General features: G+C 34.9%; 1 protein-coding gene across 6 annotated transcripts; it reads left to right on the plus strand.

The window, feature by feature from the left end:
• Positions 1-4,659: 4,659 nt before the first annotated feature.
• LOC140863692 (PHAF1 protein At3g51130-like) lies at positions 4,660-12,187 on the plus strand. Of its 6 annotated transcripts, none has more exons than XR_012144005.1 (16): positions 4,660-4,925; positions 8,447-8,618; positions 8,784-8,866; positions 9,171-9,245; positions 9,381-9,448; positions 9,534-9,639; positions 9,741-9,801; positions 9,907-10,077; positions 10,223-10,281; positions 10,602-10,649; positions 10,721-10,834; positions 10,922-11,021; positions 11,112-11,188; positions 11,278-11,382; positions 11,460-11,876; positions 11,987-12,187. XR_012144005.1 is itself a non-coding variant. In XM_073267293.1 (16 exons), the coding sequence occupies exons 2-15, from the start codon at positions 8,525-8,527 to the stop codon at positions 11,505-11,507; spliced, it is 1,209 nt and encodes a 402-aa protein (XP_073123394.1). In that variant the 5' UTR covers positions 4,660-4,925; positions 8,447-8,524; the 3' UTR covers positions 11,508-11,518; positions 11,987-12,187. The 6 variants fall into 6 exon arrangements, 3 of the variants coding, with proteins under 3 accessions (XP_073123394.1, XP_073123392.1, XP_073123391.1); XR_012144007.1 differs by having other exon boundaries at positions 11,460-11,807; XR_012144006.1 differs by having other exon boundaries at positions 11,930-12,081.
• Positions 12,188-25,937: the final 13,750 nt, after the last annotated feature.

Genomic DNA, 25,937 nt, shown 5'->3' on the forward strand with positions numbered 1-25,937 from the left:
GAAAATCAGAAATATATGTGTCTTACCACATATAAATCAGAAAAAAAATATGTGGTTGAAAAATTATCAATGCTCCCTACTTGATTGCATTATACACATATAAAGGTCAATCGAATCAAATATGGTGGTTAATAGTTCTTCAATATTAACCAATTGACATGATCGATTGGAACATCCTGGTTCAATAATGATGCGAAGAATTATTGAAAATACGCATGGTCATCCGTTGAAAGACCAGTAGATCTTTCAGAATAATAAGTTTCAATGTAAAACATGTTCTCTTGGAAAACTTATTATAAGACCATCGCCAGATAAAATCCAAACAGAATCACCCATATTTCTTGAACGCATTCAGGGTGATATTTGTGGGCCAATTCATCTACCATATGGACCATTTCGATATTTTATGGTATTGATCGATGCTTCTAGCAGATGGTCACATGTATGCTTATTGTCAACTCGGAATGTGGCATTTGCAAGATTAATGGCTCAAATAATAAAATTGCGGAATCAATTTTCCAATTATACAATCAAGAAAATAAGACTTGATAATGCTGGAGAATTTACTTCCCAAACTTTCAATGACTATTGTATGTCAATGGGAATTACTGTTGAACATCCTGTTACTCATGTTCATACATAGAATGGATTAGCAGAATCATTGATTAAACGTCTACAACTGATTGCTAGACCAATGATTATGAGAACAAAACTCCCTATTTCTATATGAGGACATGCAATTTTACATGCTGCGGCATTAATTCGCATCAGACCAAGTGCATATCATAAATTCTCCCCATTGCAGCTTGCATTTGGTAAAGAACCAAATATTTCTCATCTGAGAATTTTTAGATGTATGGTGTATGTGCCTATTGCACCACCTCAACGATCAAAAATGGGTCCTCAAAAAAAAATCGGTATTTATATCGGTTATGATAGTCCATCAATCATTCGATATCTTGAGCCTCAGATAGGCGATGTGTTTACAGCACGCTTTGCTGATTGTCATTTTAATGAAGAAATTTTCTCAATATTAGGGGGAGAAAAGAAACACATCGAAAAAAAAATCACATGGTATGTACCATCATTGTTACATTTGGATCCAAGGACCAAACAATGTGAGAAAGATGTACAACAAATTGTACAATTGCAAAGAATTGCAAATCAAATGCCAGATGCATTTGCAGACACAAAAGAGGTAACAAAATCATATATACATGTTGTAAATGCCCCTGCTCGAATTGAAATTCCAAAGAAACAAATTGAAGACACTCATGATGTCATAAAACGCTTGAAGCGTGGAAGGCCAGTCGGTTCCAAGGATAAAAATCCTCGAAAAAGAAAAGTCATAGAGAAACACGATGATCATAAAATAGAAAATGGTATTCCAGAAGAAACACCTGATGATGAAAATGTTCTGTCAGAACCACAAACTGACGAGAATCGTGAAATCTCTATCAATTATATTAATACTGGAAAAATATGGAACCGAAAAGATATAGAAGATATTGATGAGATATTTTCTTATAATATGGCATGTGACATCATAAATGAAAACGAGGATCATGAACCAAAAACCTTTGGTGAACGTAAAACTCGTCATGATTGGGCAAAATGGAAAGATGTCATCCAGGTTGAATTGGATTCGCTGAATAAACGTAATGTTTTTGGACCTATAGTCCTCACACCTGAAGGTGTAAAACCTGTTGGATACAAATGGGTTTTTATTCGAAAGCGAAATGAGAAAAATGAAATAGTCAGATATAAAGCTAGACTTGTTGCACAAGGTTTTTCTCAAAGACCTGTAATTGATTATGAAGAAACGTATTCTCATGTTATGGATGCAATTACGTTTCGATATTTGATTAGTTTGGCAGCGTCTGAAAATTTGAAAATGTGTCTTATGGATGTTGTTACAGCTTATTTATACGGATCACTTGATAGTGATATATACATGAAAATCCCTGAAGGATTTAAGATGTCTGAAGCACAAAATTCAAAACCCAGAGAATTTTATTATGTGAAATTGCAAAGATCATTATATGGGTTAAAGCAATCCGGCCGAATGTGGTATAATCGGCTAAGTGAGCACTTGATGAAAAATGGATATATAAATGATCCAATATGCCCTTGTGTTTTCATCAAGAAAACAACATCCGGATGTGTAATTATTGTTGTATATGTTGATGATTTAAACATCATTGGAACGAATAAAGAAATTCAAGAAGTTATGATGTACTTGAAGGAAGAATTCGAAATGAAGGATCTTGGAAAAACCAAGTATTGTCTGGGTTTGCAAATCGAACAAAAGGAATGTGGAAATTTTTTTCACCAGGCAAATTATACAGAAAAGATCCTTAAACATTTTAATATGGATAAATCAAATCCATTAAGTACTCCAATGGTTGTAAGATCATTAAACATAGAAAAAGATCCATTTCGTCCATGTGAAGATGATGAAGTTATTCTTGGTCCAGAAGTACCATATCTAAGTGTCATTGGTGCGTTATGTATCTTGCAAATTGCACTAGACCTAATATATCTTTTGCTGTAAATTTATTGGCAAGATTCAGTTCATATCCAACAAAGAGGCACTAGAACGGAATTAAACATATATTCCGTTATCTACGAGGAACGACAGATTTGGGACTTTTGTACTCAAAAGACACCAATCAAAGTATTATTGGTTATGCTGATGCTGGATATTTATCTGATCCACATAAGGCACGTTCCCAAACCGGATATGTATTTACTCGTGGAGGCACCACAATTTCTTGGCGTTCACAGAAACAAACACTCGTAACAACTTCATCAAATCACGCCGAGATTATTGCATTACATGAAGCAAGTCGTGAATGTGTATGGTTAAAGTCAATGACCAAACATATTCAAATATCGTATGGATTGACAGTAGACAAGAAGCCTGTGACACTATATGAAGATAATGCTGCATGTATTGCTCAAATGAAATAAGGATACATCAAAAGTGACAGAACCAAACATATCCCCCCAGAATTCTTTGCCGACACTCAAGAGCTTGAGAAGAATAAAGATATTGATATCTGTTACATTCAATCAAGTGAGAACTCATTAGATCTCTTCACAAAGGCACTTCCCACGACGATATTCAGAAAGCATATATACAACATTGGGATGCGCAATCTATGGAATATGTGAAGAATCACTCATGTTAACATGAGGGGGAGTTTACGTGGCTGCACTCTTTTTTCCTTACTATGGTTTTTATCCCACTGGGTTTTTCCTAGTAAGGTTTTTAACGAGGCAGTATAAAACACGTAATGAAGACAATCATCATATCACGATCATCATCACAAGGGGGAGTGTTGAAAATATATTATTATTATGTTGAATATTGAATATTGAATGTTGAATATTGAGTTGTAAAATATGGAAAATTAGTGTGTGATGATGTAGATGATGATGTATTAATTTTTGGACTAATCTCAAATGTGGATCTATAAATAGGTCTTCATTTGTGATGAAAAACACAATTGAGTTGAGAGAAAAATATTATAAATTGTAGAGTTTGATATATTTTGAGTTTTGGAGTATTTACTTTTTACCGTAAATTTTTTACTTTTTCACAACAATATTAATAATTCTTTTATTTTAAATTTTATGATATACTTCGAGTGATATTAACCAAATATAATAATTTCTTAAATACATGAATTCTATTATATTATTTAGAAAAACCTCCCTAATGAAATAAAAATTTGACTTGTAAATATGGCCTAATGAAAATGAAAAACAACAATATCAACTTCATTTTCTCCTTGTTTATCTCATCTCAAATGTAAAATATACTGGTTTATAATGTATATATATTTAGCAATTTTGTTTACACCAATACATGTTTATAATAATGAAAAATACGGAAACATTTTTTTCATACATTAAACATGAATAAAATAAGAACTTTTTATACATTATTTTTCAATGATTTTTTTTATCTGTGTGAAAAAAAAATTAGGTCTATATAATTGAGATGAAAAGATTATGATATAAATCTTATAACACATTATGTATATTTTGAAAAATTAATTAAATTATTATATAATTAAGATAATTTATGAAATAATAATCTCATTTTATAGGTGTAGGTAATAAAATTAAGCTTATCAATGATCAAATAAATTTTAAAACATAATTTTAATACGATTAAAACTTAAAACTATAAAGCACTCTTGTTAAACAATATGATGTTTATTATGTGATCATTAAAACTATTATGTTGAATGATATTTTAGAGCTTTACGACAACAATGTTTTTAACCGTTGTGTTTTTCTATTATTTTTGTTAAATCATTGCCTTTTATTTATTTATTTTGTTTAAAAATGCTATGCGAATTGAGTTTTCTTTTTTATAATTATGTGATAAAAATATGTATTAGTAAATTTTGAAATATAAAATATATAAAATACATATTTAATTTTTATAGTAAAGTGAGTTAAAAATATGTATTTTAGAATAATAATATTTAAATGATATAAGATATATATTAGAATAACACACCTGTTGAAATTATTATTATTATTTTTTTAAACCCACCTGTTGAAATTAAAAGTTCGGGTCGGTCAATCTTATAATCAAGATATTAGCATTGGACATTTATGTACACACAGTACATACCAAACACGAATTGAAGGAAAGAAATAAAAGAAAAGAAAACCCTATAGCCAACTACCGTCATTCTCGTCTCCCTCATTTGGCTCATTTCTCCTTCATCCACTGTCGAAACTTCGATCCGTTTGAGGGCTTTTCTTCCTTACATCCATAGATTCGATTTGAGCTTTGGATCGCTGGTTTTGATGGTTGTTTCTGCCCAAATCGCGATCTGTTCGGGGCTGAAGCTGCGCAAGATCTGAGTTTGGAGCTGTCATCTTCGGCCTGAATCTCCTTGGTATGAATAATTTGGAAATATATAGTATGAATCTGAGTTTGGAGCTGTGATCCAATGAGCTGTGATTCAATATTGTTTTCTGATAATATTTCTCTATCGTCTCTCTCTTTTTGTGTCATATCTGATTGCTGTCCCTTTTGTTGTTTACTTCAATTTTGCATCTCAAGAGTCTTCTGAATGTCATATGGACGGTGGACCTTTAAAATAGATGATGATTTGGACATCTGTTGGACGCATGGGAAATGCACGTCAAATTTTGATTTTTAGAAATTGAGAAAAGCAAACGATGTCAGATTAAGAAGCCTTTGCATATGCAAGTTGTTTGTTTCAAAGTGTCGATGCATTACACATCACAACTTTAATTTAAATTGATCTTTAGCTAATATGATATTTATCCATACTTTGGTGTTTGTTCAATGGGTTGTTGTGATCCAGACATTGAGAATGTTAAGTATAACAATAATTGAACACAAGTTGTTGAAAACTAGAATCCTCTCTATCCACATTCTCGACCTCATTTTTCCTGTATTCTACTGTTCCTTAAATCATTTCCCACAATTTTCTTGATAACATTCGAATTATTAATCTGAAAAAAAATCAAAGCTCTTCAAATTCACATCCATTGAGCAATAAATTTATGTACTTAAATATTTTTTTTGGTTACTAATTTATGTTGATATTATTTTATATGGTATTTGGAAGTTTGATATAAAATTTTGGGATGTTCTTTTTGTTATTAATTTTAGTTTATAATTAATTTATAGAGATGTATTTTATTGTATTTACACTTGATGAGCCAAAAAACGAGCCCATTTAACGACCCAGAGAAAGAGCTCGTAAACGAGCCAAAGAACGAGCTCGTAAGTGAGCCAGAAAACGAGCTCGCTTAACGAGCCTGAAAACGAGCCGAACTCAAGCCAAACTCGTTAAGTAAGATATATGAGCTATTCACGAGCTGAGCTCGAGCTTCTCGCGAGCTTGGTAATTCCCTAACGAGCTGAGCCCGAGCTTCAAAACAAAAGCTCTGACCAAGCCCGAGCCTCGACAAATATTTAACGAGCCGAGCCCGAGCCTGATACACTTCGGCTCGGCTGGGCTCATTTACATCTCTAGTTCCATTGAACATTTCAATCTCAAACTTCATCCGAACCTTGGCTCTTGATAAGATTTCATAGCAATACACATTGATTCCAGCTAACAAGATGAACTCGATCACTTCACGAACACATCAAAGAACAAGTAACACAAAGATGAGCAAGAAAAATGAATTGCAAAAGAATTTACGTGGTTCGGTTTTTCAACCTACATCCACGGCAACCAAAACCACAACAAGCTTTATTATTCCATTTTGGATCAAAAATATCAAAGTGTGTTTTTACAGAATACACGGTTTTTATAGACATGAGCCAGTTGGTTTTAACCTCTTTAACAGATTCAAAAAAAACCAACTCCTATTTACTTCTTGATAACTCCTTCGTTGCCAACAGTTAACCCCAGCTGCATTATTGTATTATCAAGTGTATAACTTCCAAAGTTAAGACCAACAGTTAACATGTTCGTGCAAATATATCGCATTGTCCATGGATGTCCAATAACAGATGTTCATGATAATAAGACTCGTTTGTGAGACTCTGTGTAGGTTTTTTAATTTATATTAAGAGATAGCATTAAATGTTCTTTTCCGTTACTTTAAATTCGTTATTTTGTAAATTAATTCACCATAACATCTTATAAATCAAATCAAATATCCCTCCATCATGATAGCATTACCACCTGTACTAAATAATTTATCTATACTATTAATTAAGGGAGAGGAGTGAATAGTAACTAACTTTTGGTGAGTTTTTTTTTTTAATATGCCAATAATACCCTTAATTAGTTTTTTTTTTGTTTTCCAAATTTTTATTTTCCTTTTTTTTTACAAATCTTTTTATTTTATAATTAAATTACAAATATTTAGAAAACAAAAATAAATTAAAAAATAAAATTATGATTGTACGAGCATGCAACGCGTGCTCTGAGACGCTAGTAAATAATATATGTTAACTCAAATAATATGTTGAAACACTTTAATTGACCAGATGATAAAAAATGAAATTGACCTATATTTATCAAGCAAGCTGAGTAGCTAACCAGTAACCACCACATTTACTTGCTATGATATGATATGATAAAAGGATATAAGTATGATTATTAGCCTTGACTTATCTGTTGTTTGGATGGCCCATAGAATCCAGCCCATTTGTTGTTTATTTGCAAGCCCAAATTGAAAGTATATGGGGTCAAGTAATTATTTATGAAATTTGTGGGAGCAAACTGCAATTTTACGTTTCTCGTATAACACCAATTATTTCTCACATCTCCATTTTCACGTTCACCCCTTGCTTCTCGATCAAACAAAGAAAGACTCTTGATTTTCCACTGATTCGTTGATTATTGAACAAATCTAATTGTAACGCATACAATTGTAAGTTTCAGCTTTAATTGCGTGCTAAATTTGATTTTTTTTCAGTCCATCTACAGAAAGATTTGTTGTTGTTATTATTATTATTATTATTATTATTATTATTATTATTATTATTATTATTATTATTAATTTTTTTGTGTGTGTTTTTTGGTTCCATTGTTTTGTAATTGAAGTCAGGCTTTGGAGGGAATCACTCTCTTGATTTTAGTTTGTAAAGCTTTATTTATAGTTGGTTCTGATTAATACAAATAGATTCCATGTTTGCTTATGGTATAAAACAAATTTAATAATGTGTAAATGTGTGTCGTGGCCTGTGGGAATCGTGTTCTAGGTGTGCAGGTTGATATTTTTTTCAACTTTTTTCTTAACTGTAATGGTTTGTGTTCATCCAAATCGATTGGGTTAGTTGTTTGAATTAAAGTTTTTTACTTTCTTTCCTACTGCAATGGATTGGCTCAAAATAGGGATTAAATGATTCGAATCAAACTCGGTTTTGAACCATTTCGAGCTATAGTAAATTTTTTCCATTGAATCTGCTTTGTTTGGGTTTATGATTTGTCTGAAATCAAAATTTGAGATGATATCTTTCGTTTTTAATGGCTGATTTCAGAAGAAATATTTGTTTGGGTTTGTGCTCTGGTTCCTGTTGGCTCTATATATTCTAAACTTATGTTATAGGTTTTACGGTTAAGTTGCTTTTGTGCGTTCACAATTTATTAGTTTCTTACTTTAATTAAAACCATCTTTTGTGATATTGTCGTGGACTAAATAAAAAATACGTAGTCTTCATAATGTAGATGCCCACACATCGTCTTCAAACTATTTATGTTTCATTCGAATTGAGTTTAGGAAAATTCTGAACTAGGAGTTTTGAGTAGATATGCCAAAATTTTGTTCTATTTTACATCACTCTACATAATTTTATTGATTTAATTTGTGTATTGGGTTAAATTTCGCTGATTCTGGTATGTTAGGTTTAACATGTATTTTGACGCAGTAGTTTTTATCAATGATGCTTTTCACATTAAATGGTATTGGTATGTATCTTATTTAGGCCACCCGAAGTCCCAAACACAATCCTGCCGTCGCCCTTGTTCATCAAACTCCCCATTCACTTCCCATCGGAGCCAATATGCAGAGAAGTAGACGCAGGTGCAATGGCACCGCCATGGGCTCCATCGTGCTTGATCTCCGTCCTGGTCTTGGCATCGGACCTTTCTCTCTCGGTAATTAATTATTGTTGGCCCAGGACTAAATTTTCAGGATTAGGACACAGTTTAGGTTTTTGGTACTCGATTGAATATTTTTCTATTCCAGTCAGCACAAATATTCTTCATAATTCAGCTACAGTTATTAAGAAACCCACATTTAATTACTGGCTCGTGTGTCAGGAATGCCCATATCCGAAGCCTTCGCACAAATAGAGCAGCAGCCCAACATTTATGATGTTGTGCAAGTCAAGTATTATGATGAGGTTTGGCCGTTTTGATTTAGATTTCACTTTATGTTCATTTTATCAGTCTTCGCGGTCATTTGTCCTTCCATGTCTGGTTTTATTTTTTTCTCGTACTTGTCAAATTTAGGACTATTGTAGCTTTACAATACTCAAATAACAAGCCTGATGGCATAAAATCGACAATTCTTGCATTTATATTGTATGTTATTGTAAGTTTTGAGAAGTCCTCCAGAAACTGTACGTCTGCATCTCTGCGATGAACTGATAGCAGAATATCTTCTAAATAGTAATGAAGCCTCTTAATTTCATCTCTGTTGTTCAGGATCCGTTGAGGCTTGACATTGTTATTAGCTTCCCTGATCATGGTTTCCACTTGAGATTTGATCCTTGGTCACAGGTGGTTTTCTTGATATTGATTATTTGTTTGTTATTTTGGTTACAGAAATGGTTTTTGTGTTGGTGTTATTATATAAACATTGTAATACTAGTAATTCATGTAACATGTCTTTATTTTTGTTCTTTACACTATCAGAGGTTGCGGCTTGTTGAAATTTTTGATGTTAAACGTCTTCAAATGCGATATGCCACTTCGTTGGTCGGGTATGGACTTGTGCCTCTAACCTTTATATTTCATTTCACCATTCTTGTTTAACAAGTGTTCTCTGACATTCAATTTTATTTCCAGTGGACCATCTACCCTTGCAACTTTTGTTGCTATCTATGCTCTTTTTGGGCCAACTTATCCTGGAATTTATGACAAAGACAGGGGTGTCTACACTTTGTTTTACCCTGTACGTGTGGTTAATATCTGTTCTGATCATATTCATCAGTTGTTTTCACATTTTGTTCTTCCAATTTATCTCTTGAGAATTTAAATATCATTGTTTTGCAGGGCTTGTCCTTTGCATTCCCAATCCCCTCACAATATGTAGAATGCTGTCATGATAGGGAAGGTATTCCTTTTTTTTCCCTTCTCTGATCTCTCTATTTATTTGAACATATACCCAATGAACAACGCTAAATGGTTCTTTGTTCTTGCTCCTCCACCAATTTGAAAGCTGAACTGCCTTTGGAGTTTCCAGATGGCACGACTCCAGTTACTTGCCGTGTCTCTATTTATGATGCTTCTACAGATAGTAAGGTTGGTGTCGGAGCATCAATGGTCAAGGCATGTGTACCTCCATTACCAGCTGACAGCCTCTACATGGAAGAAGTGCGAGTGAAGGCAAGTATTATCTGTTGTCATTTGCATTTCATGGTTAATCTGTTCATAAGATGTGGAGCAACTGCGACATGCAATCAATGTATGTTTCGACATACAATTGACGTGCAGTTTGATTAAATGTGCCCTTCACATCTCTGTTTTGCAGTTAGGGGAAGAACTGTGGTTTACAGTTGGTGGACAGCGCATACCTTTTGGTGCATCACCACAGGTCTGACATTTTGAAATAAAAGTATGCTATGGATTGCCTGACTTGTCATTAACTTTCGACTTACTATCACTATAATTTATAAACAATTCTTAGTCATTCATGGCCTTTGTTGCTACTGCTGATTCTCCATCACTAGTGGCATCAATACATTCATGTAAAGAAAAATTGACGTCAGAAGCTGTTTGTCTTTTCTCTTTAACGGGCCTCTGTTTTGATACTTTTTTTATTTTATTTATGTTAGATTATGTTGATGCCATTTTCATCTGCCTACAGTCATCTGCAGATGGCATGTATTTCATTCCTCTTCATTTCTTACACAGGACGTTTGGACTGAATTGGGGCGCCCCTGTGGAATTCATCAAAAACAGGTAGTGTGTGATTTCATTTTCTCGTGAACAATACCTTGGTATCATGGTAATTATATTCGTCGGTGATTTAGGTAGACCAAATGGTGATTCATTCTGCATCAGATACTCGGCCACGGACAACTTTGTGCGGTGACTACTTCTACAATTATTTTACCCGTGGCATGGACATTTTATTTGATGGACACGTGAGTTCTTTCCTTCAATTTTTTTCGCTACTAACTGCATGAACCTATGGATAAGATGCTGCAAAAATGTTTTTGTCAATTTTGCAGACTCACAAAATCAAAAAGTTTGTGCTGCACACCAACTATCCCGGGCATGCAGATTTCAATTCATACATGAAGTGCAACTTTGTGATATACAGTTCTGACCGTAGGTTTTTGATTGATATATAAGTTCATATTTTTGGCTGTAAAGGAAATGGATGAAACTAAGCTCTATATTTTTGTTCCATATTCGCAGTCAGTGGGTCATTTGATCAGGACGTGAATGCACCGAAATGTGCTATCACACCCAGCACGCAGTGGGAGCAAGTTAAGGTGGTTTGCATACTACAGTTTGTATTAATCGGACAGCGTGACGTGACGACGTCCGTTCAACTGAGTACTGTATGTGTGATATTCTGCAGGAAATTCTTGGTGATTGTGGTCGTGCTGCTATTCAAACTCAAGGCTCCACCAGTAATCCTTTTGGGTCTACCTTTGTATACGGATATCCACACATTGCTTTAGAGGTATACCCTCTCTTGAGCTTTTTATGATGGTTCTGTGGCATTGTTAACTTTTTTTCTCCTGATTCTAACCTGCACAGGTGATGAAGAATGGTTATATAGCCACCTTAACTCTTTTTCAGTCCTAAGCATTATACAGGTCAGTCGATATCGTGAAACTTGGTTCTATTCGTTAAACGTTTCAACATTTCTCATCACAATCATGTTTTTATCCAAACGAGGTAGCAAGTGATTCTTCATTTTTCACTTCCCACATTTTTTAGAGGTTGCAAACACTCTTTGAGTCGCATGGTGGTGGGATTAATGTACGTCATTCGTTGATTAATTTTCCCGGTGAATGGAGCAAATTCTTATGCACATAAATGATTGCGGGGTGTTAGGATGTGGTGGCAGAAATATCCACCGGGAGATGATCAGGATACTACAAAGTTAATGTTTTATCCTGAATATACATTTCATATAGATTGATGCCAACTCAAGTAATATTTGGACTTGAGGTTATTTTTTTTTGTATTTATTAATATTGTTAATATTTTTCTTTGGACTTGAGGTTATTTTTATTTTTTTGTTTGTATTTATTAATATTGTTAATATTTTTCTTTGGCAGGAACAAGTACGGATTTGGCATTTGTAAAAAAAAAATTGAAAGAAAGAAAGAAAGAAAGAATAAAATCAATGAAAAAAATAAAAGAAAAAAAGAAGTTGGAATATTGTAGTTTGTGAATAGATGTATATTCATGCCTTGTGATTGTAAAACTCAATTATATTCTTTGTAATTATCCTATGAAACTTTATTTACTTGTGTCTATTCGTTCTTTCATTCTTTAATTAAGTTTATCTTTAGTTTCAAGTGCCAGATTTTCACCTTTAATTCCGTAAATAATATATTGACCATTAAATATTACTACGTATACCAAATATTCTTTAAATAATCTATTAAGCTTGTGGAGGGAAGATTATAAATTTAAATGACATGTTGGATGTATTTGTGCCGAACATCAATCAATATAACAAATAACACAATAACAACCATTATTTTTCATTCCCTAACAAGGCTTGTGTTATTATCTCCACAAAATAAGGGCTAAGTCGCAAATTCGGCCAATGAAGAGGCTAGAATAATAATTTCCGAAAGATGGAGGGGGGATTTCGATATTATTCTCCAAGCTCATGTTGGGTGGATATGCCCCCATGTCTCCCTTTGCCCGTGCCAAGGTCCAAACGGTACTTACTATCAGGATATTCTATGCTACATTGAGAAATACACCTCATTTAGTATTTTTTTTTTCAGATGTTCACGCGAACATCACTCTAAAATATACTAGATGTTCTCGTGAACATCTTGTTGAGAAAAAAAAATATGGACCCCATCAATAACTTTTTTGGTTTTTTCACATTATGTTTGCGTGAACATTTAGAGAAAAATGGGGTGTACCTCTTCCGGTGTAGCATAGACCAATCCCTTACTATCTTTCACCACATTGAACACCTATGCTTGCTCTGCCAAAATTAGGGATAGCATATCGTACCGAAATTTTTTCGATATACAGACATTTTTTCGGTATACCAAATTTTGTTTTGGTATCTATACGGTGTCAATATGGATTTTTTTCGTACCAAAGTTTCGGAATTTTACTATCGGTATCGATATGAATTTTTTTCATACCAATATTTGTAGTAAGGTATACCGAAAAATCACCCCTAGCCAAAATTAGTGCAAAATTCACCCATTAAATTTATTAGATGCATGCATAACAAAATGAGTACTCATTAGTGTGTATATATAAACGTATCTAATACTTTACATTTCATATCTTGATTTCCATTTTAGGGTTCGGAAAATCGAGTGGATTGAATTTTTGACCAATCTAATTGAACGCGAAGTTGCTACGCTCTAAAAAAGTTAATTCTTTGACGATTTTTATACCTACATTGTAACACAAATATATAATAATTTTGTCACGTATGAACATGGATTCAATTATATTTAATATATGATAAAAATCATATATCTATAGGTGTTTGATCATCTGGACATCTACTATGAGTATATCGTTGATATGACATTCACCAATTGGATGTGCAAAACGTTGCATCATCTCTTATCCATTTTTTCAATGGTTAATTACCTACCCACGTGAAACACATGCACTTTCCTAATATGCATATATACACATGATATACATATATGTGTGTGTGTGTGTAGTGACCCTGCATTGAATCATCTACTAACTGGCAACTATGACATGCATTAATCTTAATTAAAACATAATCACTTAACAGAGTAAAACATGCGGAAACATAACCCATAATTTGCATATCAAACTTAATACAATAGTTCAAAGCTTAAACTTAGTAGTGATACAACCATATCGAAAAGACTTAAAATAAAACTGTCTGAAACATTATACAGCAATATCGAATCCTGTTGTATAAAATGCCCACTGAAAGCTCCTACTCCTAGTCCTGCTTCAAACTACCAGTTTCGTCCATCCTGCGACCTGTCCCATGAAATGGTGTGTCCAAGATAATAACTTGGACGTGAGCGACTAACGCCCAATACATAAACATGAGTAAACATATGTATGTATATGATGCATGCAATCGTGATGACTGGTAATGGGTCATTTGATAAGTCATGCTCAGTACAAATGACATATGGTGTTGCAACCTCGTGGATCAACCTCTGGGTACAACCACACTCGTCTAGTACACCAAAGTAATCAGACATGCATGTCCCCGCAGTCGCGGTACTCCCAGTAATAGACTATATACAAGTATATAGTTGAGCGGCTCTATAATCAGGGTATAACAAGGTATAGGCTCAACGTGTATGTGCACATGACATATGAATATAGAAAACAGTAAAACATACATCATGACACATAATAATGTCACAGAAATGCAACATATAAACATTTATACTCGCTGGCGAAATAACGACACGTGAAAAACATCATGTATACTGGAAAGATATGACGGTAACGCCAAACGATAAGCATCATCACCGATATTTTCCAGTATCTGGAAAGGCCCAATATAACGAGGTGATAACTTGCCTTTCAAACAAAACCTCATCACCTTTATGAAAGGTGACACTCGAAGAAATACATATTCACCAGGATCGAACTGAAGTGGCCTGCTGTGAATATTAGCATAACTGACTTGTCGATCTTGAGCAGCTTTGATCCTCCGCTTGATCAAATCTACCTTGTCTACAATCTGCTGTACCAATTCTGGACCCTCCACTGTCGTTCTCCCACCTCATCCCAGAATAGTGGAGTACGACATCGTCGACCATATAATGGCTTAAAGGGTGTCATATCAATACTGCGATGATAACTGTTATTCTAGGCAAATTCGATCAAAGGTAACTAATCCTGCCAAGTCAAGCCAAAATTCATCGTAAAAGCACACAACATATCTTCAAGTGTACGTATCGTCCGTTCCGACTGTCCATCAGTCTCCGGATGATATGCAGTGCTCAAACTCAGAGTGCTACCCAATGCCTGCTGAAAACTACCCCAGAAACATGAGGTGAACCGTTGTCTATAAGCGTGTTTTTGGGGGTCTACTACAACGATTTTTAAAACCATTGTCTTTTCTCTCTCTTTTTTTAAAACAAATACACATATATATACATATATATATATATATACACATATACATATACGTTTATATGAATAAAGAACACAGAGAAAGAAAAGCTAAACCCAATCCGGTTATACCCGTCGCCGCTTCGACCCAGCACATCTCTGACGCCCTAATCGTCGATCAATCGCGAATTGGTGAGCAAAAACAGCCCGAATACAACATTCCTCCGGCCGCCGAATTGGATTTGCAGATCTCAGCCCTGGAACTCCACCCTCCCTCTCAAAGTTCGTAAAAACCTTCAATCTCTCTCTTTTTCGATAGGTTCCTATTTTTTGGTGTCTCGTTGACTCATCTCTACATTCTATATCCACGATTTGTGTATAAATTTTTGTTGGATCGTTGTTCTTTGCTTTCGAAATTTTTTTTATGTTTGTCTGTTGCCTTAAATTGAGATTTGAGTGTGGAGTTTGACTTTTTGATTCAGACAGATTTATTGCAATCATGATATATGTGATGCACAAGATTGCTGCGAGGAATTTTTTTTGAAGTGGTCCTTGTCGATTTTGATGGAGGAAGTGTTGTGTTTGATAAATGTTACTTGATGGTTGTATGAATACGTGATAAATGTGTCAAAGTGTTGCGAGGAATTTTTTCGCAGGCTAAGTATGAATTTGAAGAAGGGGATGTTATGAGGATGTCTTTTGTAACGCCCCAAAATTATCTTAATGGACTTTATTTGAGATAATCAGAGATTTTAGAAGTTGAGGGCGGATTTGATTTTGATCAGGGACTAGAATGCAATTTTTAGAATTTTTAGGGACTAAAACACAATTATTGGATTTATTAGATATTTATAAGTGTTGTTGAATTTCTAATCACTCCATCTTCATCCCCTTCAACGTGATCCTCCATGGAAACCGCCCCTTTGTGATTTCAAGCTTTGGGATTTCCATTTTAGCTCGATCCGTCCGTTGAAATTTATTTCTGAAGGCAGATTAGCGATCACGACTGCGAGAGCTTCGTTCTATAGTAAGTTTTTCTTCGATCACGACTGTTGGTTTTGAAATAGAGCGTCGTTCGGAATTGTTTTGATTTTTGGAAGATTATTTCGAAATTGGAGATTTTAGATTTGAAGGATTTGAATTGTTTTGATGATATTGAGATGATTATGAGTTTATTGAATTGATATCTTGTTGTCTGCGTTTCCGGTTTGATCAGTTGATAGCCGTTATGCCGTCAGTTTGAGTTTTGGACTTCGTTCAATATTTTGATCGTATCGAGTTTGATTGAGCTTTTGGATGTCGATATTGATTCTTATGACTTCTTCTGTTAGATTGAAGTGAAGTCAACAGAGTTGCGAGATAGTAGCTTTGGTCAGTTTGGAAGATTGAAGTCGGTACAGTATCGAATTTCTTATTTTATCAATCGAAGAAGTGTGATTGTGTTTTGAATGAATTTGATTGGATATTGATTATTATCCTTATTATTGATTTCAGATTGAAGTACCTTCGAAGCGATTAAGGTAAAAGACGACTTAGACTTGAATGGAAAGATTAACTCGAATCCGACTTGATTTGAGTGTTCTGAAGAAATCACATACTTGCATGATTGAATGCTTATTTGGAATCATGATTGAATGTTTATTTGGAAGCATGATTGAATGATTATTTGAATTGAGGAAAGAAATGATAATTGAATGCATGAGATTATATATGCATTTATTTTGACGAAATCATGATTGAATGATTATTTGAATTGATGAATGAAAGCATGATTGAATACTTATATGAATTGATGATTGAAATAATATTAGAATGCATGAGATGACATATGCATTCATATTGAGCCTCGATTCATTTCAATTTGATTAGACGATCTAGAGATTGTAGTTGAGTGACTTGGTTGGAGATTTTATACCTTGTCAAATAAACTCTCTATAATGCTCTGGAGTCTAGAGGATTAAAATATGTCTCGTCCACCTCGAGAGGGGAGTTCGGTGTGATTGTTGGATATTTTAACCTCGGGATCCCAAACCGAAGAAAGAAAGAAAGAAGAATTCCATTCGATTATCTGAGTCTGATAATCCAGAAGTTTTAAAGACATGCATATCATTTTAATTCAGTACTTGATTGGATTAATTGATTATTTGAAGAATGAATTCATATTATGATTTGATATGTTTACTTGATAGCATGTTAGTCTCTTTTACTGTGAATATTATTCTCACCGGATTATCCGGCTGTTGTCTTTGTTTGTATGTGTACTTGGCAATAGGTGGGGCAGGACCGAGTCAGAGGCAGCATGGCTAGGTGGTTGAGAGAATAGAAGTGAGGCCCTTGGATTTAGGAGTTGAACTAAATTCAAACTCTTTTGTATTTTGTGGTATTGTAATCGAGTATTGAAGCATGTTCTAATATTTGGTTGAATATATGACTTTAGAACTACCTGGTATTGTTATTGTATGTTGAATGAATTTATACATGTTGTTGTTGTATGTTTGGAAGAGTTGAGGATTGATTTTGAAGAAGAAAAACCAACTTTTTCTGGGCAAAGTGTCTCGCTCGATCGGCAGACTTTCACCGATCGAGCGAGCACCCCTTTCAGCGAGGCAGAGGTTTTGACATTTTGTTCCCGCTCGATCGATAAGATTTTACCGATCGAGCGGGGGTCCTGAACTTTGGGCAGTGTTTTGGTTTGTTTTGGCCCGCTCGATCGGTAAGATTTTACCGATCGAGCGAGCACCCCTTTAAAAAAAAATATTTTGGATTGCCTTAATCCTTTTAGTTAGATTGTGTTGATCAATTGCCTTATCTTAAAGAATAGAAGATAGAATCGAGGTCTCACATTAAGTGGTATCAGAGAGATAAGATTCTTGGACTGAACTAGAGTGAGCGGGTAGATCGAGTCCGCTTGAATTGGCTTCTCGCATGTGTTTGAGTTATTTAATTGATTTATTAAATACAATACGAGCATGCTTTATGATTGAGAATTATTTGAATTACTTGGATATGTGATTTAAATTTTAAAGCATGAAGTATTTGAGATACGAACTGTTTCGAGTTACTGGTTGCATTGAATACTCTAGAGATCGAATGAGTATGTCGAGCTCAGGTTGTTGGACACCGGATAGATGTAATTGAGATGTTGTGTCCTAATCCTCTTGAATAAGATTTTCTACTCGGCAAGTTTGAACAGGATTCAACTAGTAGCGAACCCGATTGTACAGATTTGTTTTGTGACTGAACTGATGGAAGCATTACTGATGAGATTTCAGTCTGTTAACCCTTCAACTCTGAGGAGTTCTGAGAATGAGTTTGGGTGTGAAAGCTTATTAGAAGAGATCGATCAGTTGTTTGATTCTTTTAAACTACATCGACGAACGACGGATTCAGTTAGTTGGTTACCAACTGCAAGGCTTTAGTACTTGCTCGAGGATTCACAGACTCTAACTGCTCTTGACGATGATGAAGCAGGTAACTGTTCGATTCTAGTCTTTCGACTCTGTTGCTGTTAGATATTGATGCAACTTTTTCTTCTTATTGAGAAGTTAGATTAATACTTCCTCTACTTTTGAGTATCTGAATTAGTTGCGGTGAGTTTAGTTCGAATTTTTGAACTTTGATTCGATGGGAGTTGATTGTACTGAACAGTACTATACTTCGGTTATCAGATTTGATTATATTATCGATGTAGTATATTAACCGAGTACAGGGCAACCGAGGTTGATTTCAGACAGTTGCCAGATTCAGATCTGAGATGATAGACGAATGGATTTCCTCCGGTAAAACTCCTGAATTAAGAATTCCTTTCTTATTGATTGTTGATTACCGTTTGTTACAGAATGGTACGGAGGAATGTTTGACGTATGTAGATGATGTCTTCAATCAGCCCGTGTTGGTTGATTTAACAGAGATGTTAAGTTTGCTGATGTTGTCTAGTTGAGATTCCAGATTTGCCTCTGAGTCGAGAGGATGAGTTCAACATTAATTTTAGATCAGACATCATCGACTGATAATCTAAAGGGAAGAAGTTTCAGAGATTGAATTGGAATGAGGTACGACCGATTTGAATTTTTATCGTACAGATTGAATTGGAATTGCATCTGCAATAATTATGAGTCCTTTGAACCGAATCTTCCAGAGAGTTGTAGATAAGTTCTTGAGTATTCTTATCGATGAATCTCTTATCCTTCGAAGAGCCGTATTGATCTTTCAGATTCTTTAAGGATTGTTCGCAGATTTTCTTGTCGATCAATTATGCTATTCTTCTGATGTCTGAATCTTGTTGAGAACGAGTTTTCTTTTCCTCGATCTTTTCTCTAAGAAGATGGAATTTTATTGAATACCTCAAGACTAGAGCTGTTATGAATTGATCTGGATCGACGTCCTTATCTGAATTTGAAGATTTTTGGATTTAGCGAATTCTTTCACGAATACTTTGAAGAATTCTTATTGTTGATTAGACGAATACTCAGCAGATTATGCTCTTCTATTCAATTGTATCTTTGATGACCTTTTGGTGCTTTGCACTTCTTCTTATTGAGCATTGAGATTTATTCTTGTTCAGAATAAATCTGTATTATCTTGAGCATCGAAGAAGTTGAAGACGCTCGATATGCAATATTAGTTTCCGATTTGAATCTCACAGAGATCTTATTGCTTGAAAGATTTCAGTAATCTATTCTGATCTAGGAAGATAGAAGTTTTTATTGTCGCAGTCCGAACTGATTTTGTTTTGGGAGAGAGAGTTTTAGAGGATGATTTATCTGACTGCGAATTTTTATTATTATCCGGAGAACTGATGGTAACAACTACAATTGTAAGCTGTATGATCTGATCTTATTTTATCTACTTCAGTTGTCTTCTTGATAGATGATTGCCGCACTTTTGTTAGAGTCTGGAAAAGATGGAACGTTTATCTTGACTCCTTCATTCGACTTCGAACCAGAGTTGATTGAGAAGATTGATAACGCTTTGGAATCTGATTCAACCTTTCAGAATCCGATGAAGATAGATCAGATCTGAGTATAATCTGAGTTTCAAGTTTTTATTGATGCATTATTAGCGAATAAATTTTGTGGTGCCAGATGTTTCGGTTTGAGACAGAGTATCAGGAGTTTGACACTTTGAAGTTTATTTAGAGTTCTTCCAGATGATCGGAAGATGTTTGTTGATAAATTGAGGAATCAAATTGAATAGAGGATGATGAAGTATGAGATTCGAAGTATAGTTTCTGATGTTGTGAACTGTCAGCAGTCAGAAAGAGAACGATCCAATTTTCTGTTGTACAGTCTATTCTGATTCAGAATGGAGTTGGGATCACAATTCATTGATTTTAGTAGTAAGACTACTTTGTTGAGTCTGAGATGAAATGTCACCTGAGTATCGTTGATCGAGTTATGGAATACTCTGTTAAGAATTCTCGATTCTAAGAATTATTGTTTTATTCTGTAGAATGACTGTTGTTACAGAATAGTATGAACGAACTCTCGAAGCTTTACAATTGATGTTTTGAATTGTAACCTGAACTGGTTGATATGCCAGTGGTTATTGAACGACTAAAGTTGTTCAGAATGAACTTCTAGTTTGGTCCCGATTGTCAGAACGAGTTCGACACTGAATGGAGATCCGAATTTTATCTTCAGGAATTTCGTGAAGAGAATTTTTCTCAGAATCGTTTCCGAATTGAGGTACGGCCGTTTTGAACTTTTGACAGGCCGTTTGTTTTGACGAATACTCCTGTATTGTTGAAGAATTTTCTGTTGACCGAATCTCTCAGAAGTATTAGTTGAAATTAGGAATTCTTATTGATGAATTTCTTGCTTTCTGGATATGAGAATTTAACTGATCGTTCAGAGCCTTCTGCAATCTTTCCAGAATTGTACGCCGATCAGTTGTAGACTAATCTCGATGTTCGAAATTCTGATTGAACCGAATGAATTTCTTTGATCTTATTATCTGTTGATGAAATTTCTGATTATCCGTTCTTCTGTATTCTAAGTTTCAGTACTGACGATCTGAAAGAGTGGGTGCCCGGTGAGCCAACTTGTGGCTAAGGGCTTTTATGACTCTATGTATAAACAATCTTTTGTTTAATATAATTTACACTTTTATAATGGCATTTACTTTATCTTTTATCATATTATTATGTTGTGACATACTATAAGATGTTTAGATGAAGACCTTGAATATACTATAGTATATGTAAGATGTGGTAGCACATGGGGATGGCTATCATGAAACACATCTTATAATCACTGTATATTCTAAACAGTTCCTAGTCGATTGAGCCGTCCGTTAATAAGGATAAGGATCGCTCGAGATTGAGACTAGCGTTTGCGATGCCGAGTACCACGTTTCATTGGTATGGAACATAGAGATGTTCAAAGCATGCAAATGGATATTCATATGATGAATGATTGAACTACCCTATCCGGACTTTCCAAGTGGTTAACACTTATCGAGTGGATAAAGTCCGCGGTTTTGGTTGTACACCATTAGTCCTTACTACTTGAAACATCATTGAGACTCTATATGCTAGTACTGTACTTTGACTCGTTTACCGACTCTATTGGGTCATCAGGTGTCGGGATTGGGTACAGTTATGACACATATAGGAGTCGATGCTTTGTTGTCAAGGATTCACCACATACTTGCAAGTGTGGATATCCTATGCAATATGAGGAGATATTAGTGTGACGAATCTCTGGCCAGAGTACATGATGTGTTTTAGGTTACTTGGTGTTCCTAGTAACACATGCGATGTCACTATTTGATCTCCAAGATGTAATGCATAGTTATCGAATCTCGAACGACTCTCGATTTATCAATGGTTGTTGATTCGATCGGGATATATGGATGAAGGGACCGTACTGTACGCTAACCAAAATCTATTGGTTCTTGCAGGCACTATCAGTGATACCTAGGGAATCATGGGGCGATGTTGCTAGGCGCTCTTACCATGATTCGATGGGCAAGTCGGAAATTGTTGTTCTGAGTCACAAGGAGTTGTGAGCTCACGGCTAGCTGTATCCCTGAACCATTGAGGGTCACACAAGTAATGGATTTATAATCCCCGTTGAGATAATTAAATTTAAAGAGTTAAATTTAGTGAATAAAGAAGTGGGACTTCTTATTTAAAAGTAGAGGGAGTAAGATTTCCTAAAATGACATAGTGATGGACATTTTTGGAAACCACTGAATTCGGATTCAGAAAATTTATCTTGACTTTAAAAGATGTAGAAATGGTTTCTGTGCACATTGGTGAAATTGGTTTATCAATCTGAGTCACGATGAATTTTATATTAATTTCTGAACATGCGGGCTTTGCTTGTCAGGCTTGAACTTATGACTAATGGGCCCTAAGCTGTTAGCAGCCCACATTATAAATAAGTTATTGCAGTACAGAAATTACACAACATAGGTCATAATTTTCGAAAACCCTAGAGCTCTCTCTCTAGAGAATTCGGCCCCCCCCCCTCCCCTACTGTGTTCGAAAATTCAATCTGTGAATTTTTGAATTTGCAGACTGATTTAACAGATCATATCTGTTCTATCTCTTCGTAGAAACTTCTGATAGACTTTCTAGTGCAGTCTATCAGAGGGATTAAATTTCTTTTCGTGGACCTGATTGAAGAATTGTTCGTTCATCAGTTCCTGGGATATACAACAAGAGCAGTTTAATCTGTTGGTGTCCATAATTTCGCTTCGAGATTTTAAGGTAAAATTTATATTATTTAAATTTTCTATTATCAATTTTAATCGTAGGAATTTGATACCCATATGGAATCGTTCCATATAAAATTTTAAAACTTCCGCTGCACCGGGTATCACTTTCTTTTTCGATCCGGAGAACGACCGTGTTCCAAAACGATCTTGCAGTACTTGGTTTCTTCTTATTGAGATTTTTGATTTGAATCTATTTAACAGAAGGAGTGAATGCAGCAACTGATGTTTCGAACCAAAGAATTTATTCTTATTTCATACTGTCTGATTTTGATTGATTGATTGATGGAATCCGCTACAGTTTTCTGTACAGAATGATTTTTATGAAGAACAGAGAATTGATATCTTGTCATAGGTTGTCAGATGTCATGAATTGCCGAAGTCTGTCGGTCTAGACATAGATCCTTGATGTTATGGTTCTTTCGGCATAGACTTGGAAGAGAATTTTGTTGTTGATTTCAACTACTTTTGATTCGATACCCTCAGAAACACGGACAACCAGATCATATGAGTCGAACTTTAGAAGAATTTCATTGAGTAGTAGTGCTCGATCTAGCACTAGTTGACAGAATTCTTGATGTTCGTGGAAATTTCGTGCAACGACAGAGTTTGATGAGTTTTTGGAGGCACATTATAGAAGTTGTGCGAGAGTAGATGATGATCGAATTGAATTTTGAGATTAATTTCCTTTGTCTCTTGGTTTAGAACGTAAGATGATTCGAATTGTGACTGCGTTTAGAAGAATTTTCTGACGACGATGAGTTGACTTTTGATAGACGGACGGAGTATTGATGAAGTAATCGACTAGAGTTTCTGACTTCTCTGATTGATTGAGATGCCGAACTATTTGAGATGAACGATTCAGAGTTTGATTGGAAGAAGATTCTGGACTTAGTTCCGAGATGTAAATTCTTATTGCAGTCCTTTGACTATCCTCGACCTTGTGATAGACAGTGATTGATTTCGAGGACGAAATCTATTTTTAGAGGGGGAGAATTGTAATGCCCCAAAATTATCTTAATGGACTTTATTTGAGATAATCAGAGATTTTAGAAGTCGAGGGCGGATTTGATTTTGATCAGGGACTAGAATGCAATTTTCAGAATTTTCAGGGACTAAAATGCAATTATTGGATTTATTAGATATTTATAAGTGTTGTTGACTTTCTAATCACTCCATCTTCATCCCCTTCAACGTGATCCTCCATGGAAACCGCCCCTTTGTGATTTCAAGCTTTGGGATTTCCATTTTAGCTCGATACGTCCGTTGGAATTTATTTCTGAAGGCAGATTAGCGATCACGACTGCGAGAGCTTCGTTCTATAGTAAGTTTTTCTTCGATCAACTAGGCTTCTATTTTCGGATGTTGTTAGAATTGATTGAGTTTGGAGTATGTTGATCTTGGCAGAGTTCTTATCGTTTATTCTCTGTTGGTTTTGAAATAGAGCGTCGTTCGGAATTGTTTTGATTTTTGGAAGATTATTTCAAAATTGGAGATTTTAGATTTGAAGGATTTGAATTGTTTTGATGATATTGAGATGATTATGAGTTTATTAAATGATATCTTGCTGTCAGCGTTTCCGGTTTGATCAGTTGATAGCCGTTATGCCGTCAGTTTGAGTTTTGGACTTTGTTCAATATTTTGATCGTATCGAGTTTGATTGAGCTTTTGGATGTAGATATTGATTCTTATGACTTCTTCTGTTAGATTGAAGTGAAGTCAACAGAGTTGCGAGAAAGTAGCTTTGGTCAGTTTGGAAGATTGAAGTCGGTACAGTATCGAATTTCTTATTTTATCAATCGAAGAAGTGTGATTGTGTTTTGAATGAATTTGATTGGATATTGATTATTATCCTTATTATTGATTTCAGATTGAAGTACCTTCGAAGCGAATAAGGTAAAAGACGACTTAGACTTGAATGGAACGATTAACTCGAATCCGACTTGATTCGAGTGTTCTGAAGAAATCACATACTTGCATGATTGAATGCTTATTTGGAATCATGATTGAATGTTTATTTGGAAGCATGATTGAATGATTATTTGAATTGAGGAAAGAAATGATAATTGAATGCATGAGATTATATATGCATTTATTTGACGAAATTATGATTGAATGATTATTTGAATTGATGAATGAAAACATGATTGAATGCTTATATGAATTGATGATTGTGTTAGAACCTAATGGGGGGGGGGGAATTAGGTTCTATTGCCAACTTTAGCAATTTAAAGTGATTATGCAAGTACGCAAGCGGAAGACTTAAGCAATCAAATAAATAAGTGCGGTAAATAAATACGTAATGTAAATAAAGCAGTAAAAGGGATAAGAGATGTTTATGGAAGTTCGACGATAAATCGTCTACGTCTCCCCTTCTTGGTTAAGTCGATTAACCAAGGATCCACTAGCACTTCGAACGTCTTGGCCTTGATGGCTCCAAGGATAGCCTTACAACTTGACACGATCACCGCGCCGATACAACTCAACACTCTTGGCCTTAAGGGCTCCAAGGATAGCCTCAACACAACACTTGGCTTCACACTCAAGTGCTTACAACGATAGCACAACACACTTGGCTTCACACTCAAGTGTTTACAACAATAGCACAACCAACTCACAAACTATTTTTTTACAAACACTCTCAAATATATCACACAAACACTTTGATAGTGAGAAATTGCTTGCAAAGGAGAGAAGAGATGAGTTGGGATGTCTCTAAATGGTCTTGGCAAGCCTCTATTTATAGTTGGCAAAGATTTGAATTTGAATTTGTGTGCTTTGAGCGTTTATTGGGAAGCCAAGGAGTAGAGACAAAGTGTAGGCGCCGCTGCCTTCTTTTTCCAGCACTGAGCAGCTTTTGTGGAAAAATAATATCTTCCAATCTAACCGTTGGATTGATCTGAAATTTAAACTGAAGCTTTAAAACATCTGGATCTTCAATCTGAACGGTGGAGATTTGATTCTAACGAGTCAAACATTTCCAGTAAATTTTCGGAAGTCACTTCATCAAGTTTTCGAACTTGTTCTGTGCAACAAATTTGAAAAATTCATATCTCCATATCCATCCGTTGGATTGATCTGAAATTTGGACAGAGGTTGTAAAACATCCTGAATTTGAATCTGATCGGTGAAGATGTGATTTGGATGTCTCAAACAATCCCAGTTAATTTCTGAAGTTGAATCCTCATAATTTTCTTCATCTTCTGCAGAAATAAGTACTGTGCAATCTTTGTAGAAAAA

The sequence above is a fragment of the Henckelia pumila genome, chromosome 4 (assembly GCF_033568475.1).
Source record: "Henckelia pumila isolate YLH828 chromosome 4, ASM3356847v2, whole genome shotgun sequence".
In the NCBI taxonomy this organism is placed as follows: Eukaryota; Viridiplantae; Streptophyta; class Magnoliopsida; order Lamiales; family Gesneriaceae; genus Henckelia; species Henckelia pumila.